Source organism: Heterodontus francisci, chromosome 34 (assembly GCF_036365525.1).
Source record: "Heterodontus francisci isolate sHetFra1 chromosome 34, sHetFra1.hap1, whole genome shotgun sequence".
Taxonomy (NCBI): Eukaryota; Metazoa; Chordata; class Chondrichthyes; order Heterodontiformes; family Heterodontidae; genus Heterodontus; species Heterodontus francisci.
This window is the reverse complement of record NC_090404.1, coordinates 42,154,368-42,157,194: the sequence shown is the minus strand read 5'-3', so window position 1 is coordinate 42,157,194 and position 2,827 is coordinate 42,154,368. Positions and strand designations below refer to the sequence as shown.

General features: G+C 45.8%; 1 protein-coding gene across 1 annotated transcript in view; it reads right to left on the bottom strand.

Annotated features, from left to right (window-relative positions):
* LOC137349417 (zinc finger protein 585A-like) overlaps positions 1-2,827 on the bottom strand; it is a 79,597-nt gene continuing 76,770 nt past the window's right edge. The window contains exon 3 of the mRNA XM_068014931.1: positions 1-1,264. Coding sequence (XP_067871032.1) covers positions 430-1,264 — 835 coding nt within the window. The 3' untranslated portion in view covers positions 1-429. The remainder of the gene's footprint in view (positions 1,265-2,827) is intronic.

Here is a 2,827-nt window from a genome sequence, read left to right as displayed (position 1 = left end):
GAGTCTGAGCTTATAAATTGGTGAGTTTACTTGAAGAGCAATTCCTTCACTATCTGACATGTTAACAGTTGTGAACAGCCTGTCTGTCCAACAGCTCCAGTCTACGAGTGCTAAGAAACACACAGAGCTTAAACAGCCTCATTCTTGAGCTAAAGAACAGACTTTCTCCTGTCAATATAGAGCTACAGGATTGGCCTGTGATCTGTTTATTGTTCATCTTTTGTTCAGTACATTTACTGAGTGGATTTAAATTGAAAATGAGGTTTGAAGACATGATGGTCTATTCACACATGAATGAGAGATGCTGTGGGCCAGACGCTCAGTCCAAGAGGAGCAACTGACATCAGAAATAAACCCCAACTGTCAGAATGAACATGGTTCAGTCTGGATATGATTAACAGCAGCAACAGCAGAATCCAACCCCTGTAATTATCTGTGAACTCGCTGGTGTCTCAGTAGATAGGATGGCTGAGTGAATCCCTTCCTGCACACGGAGCAGATGAATGACCTCTCCCCAATGTGAATGAACTGGTGTGTCACCAGGTGGGATGACTGAGTAAATCTCTTCCCACATACGGAGCAGGTGAATGGCCGCTCTCCAGTGTGAACTCGCTGGTGCGTCAGCCGAGCAGTTGAATCAGCAAATCCCTTCCCACACTCAGAGCAGGTGAATGGCCTCTCACCAGTGTGAACTCGTGTGTGTTTCACCAGCTGGGATGAAGTAGTGAATCCCTTCCCACACTCGGAGCAGGTGAATGGCCTCTCCCCAGTGTGAATTCGCTGGTGTATCAGCAGGGTGGATGAATGAGTGAAACCCTTCCCACAATCAGAGCAGGTGAATGGCCTCTCCCCAGTGTGAATTCGTTGGTGTGTCAACAGGTTCCCTGACAGAGAGAATCTCTTCCCACACTCGGAGCAGGTGAATGGCCTCTCCCCAGTGTGAACTCGCTGGTGTCTCAGCAGGGCGGATGAACGAATGAATCCTTTCCCACAATCATTGCAGGTGAATGGCCTCTCCCCAGTGTGAACTCGTTGGTGTGTCAGTAGGGCGCATAAATGAATGTATCCCTTCCCACACTCAGTGCAGGTGAACGGCTTCTCCCCAGTGTGAATTCGCTGGTGTGTCTGCAGGTTTGATAACTGAGTGAATCCCTTCCCACACTCAGTGCAGGTGAATGGCCTCTCCCCAGTGTGAACTCGTTGGTGTGCGAGTAGGGAGGATGACTGAGTGAATCCCTTCCCACACTCAGTGCAGATGAACGGCCTCTCCTCAGTTTGACTGTGTTGATGAGTTTCCAGCTCAGACGTGTAATTTAATTCTTTCTCACGGTCCCCACATTTCCACAGCTTCTCCCCAGTGTTACTACACTTGTGTACCGACAGGCCAGCTGATCGGCTGAAGCCCCGTCCACACACAGAACACGTGTACGGTTTCTCCACACTTTTTGCTTCCATGATCAAAGGCCGATGATATTCAGATCCTGATGAATCGAGTGACTGTCACATCTTGAGGTGATGTTTGATTTTCCTGTCCGTAAATCCTCCCTTTCTAATACCCTGTAACATGAAGTTACAACAGGAAAAAGGGAGTGAGAGAGAACCTACAAAAACACAAAGACAAGTTGTGAAATTGAGCTGAATGAATCTGGTAATTTGTGGGACCACAACAGAGACCCAGTGACCAGGACAGAAAATCATTGACTCATTAATTTTATGCTCACTCTGCACACAGGGGCTGGAGAACTGAACCCAGCCACAGTAGAGGGAGGGAGAAAACTGGCAGAGGAGGAAAGAAATGGTGCAGATGGTGTCATGGGTTTGGATTTCAGCACAGGGAGGAGGGAGAGTGTGTGGGACTGCGATTTACAGCTTTGGGGAAACAAGAGAGGAATAAAATGTTCCATAGGATCTCGAATTGTCTGTTCTGAATTTCTATCCTGTACTGACAGTGATGACTTTTATTACCTCCTTTTACAGGGTATTAGGAGAGGATTTACACACATTGATTTGATGCTCACTCTGCACACAGGGGCTTTCGCACCATCTCTCCTGAAGGTGCTGGGGTTACTGTTTACATCCCACTGAACTGTAAGAAAGAATATCTTATTAGATGATATTAAAGATAGTATTATATTATAATAATATAACGAGAGGCCGTTCACCTGCTCCATCTGTTGGAAGGAATTTAATCGATATCCAAAATGCTGAGACACCAGTGAGTTCACAAGTGACTGTAGCTGTTGCATTCTGTAATTATTGCTGCTGTTAATCACATCCAGGACTGAACCATATTCATTCTGACAGTGGGGTTTATATCTGCTGTGTTAATATAGCTGGGGTGGAGTTTAATATTCCAGCAACTGATTTGCTTTACTTTGTAACTTTTACTCTTCAAATAAAGTAGCTCCCTTTGGGCTAATCCCAGGGTTTTGTGGGATGAAACCAAACAGTGATTTACTTGTACTTTGGCAATTTTGTATATTATATTCACTGCTCACAATGAGATCTGTTCTACATTGGGACGACCAAAACACAGATCGGGTGATCACTTTGAGAAACATCTCCATTCAGTCTGCAAGCGTGTTCCTGAGTTTCCAGTCACTTCCCATTTTAATTCTCCGTCCCACTCCCACTCTGACCTCTCTGTCCTCGGCCTCCTGCCCTGTTCCAATGAAGCTCAATGGGAGCTGGAGGACTTAACAACCTTCTGGACTCAACATTGAGTTCAGCAGTTTCTGCACCAACAGAGACTTGTCAGGATCTGGAACACTCCACCTGAAAAAGGTGGTTGAACCGATTCTATCAGTCATTTTAAAAGGGAGTTGAA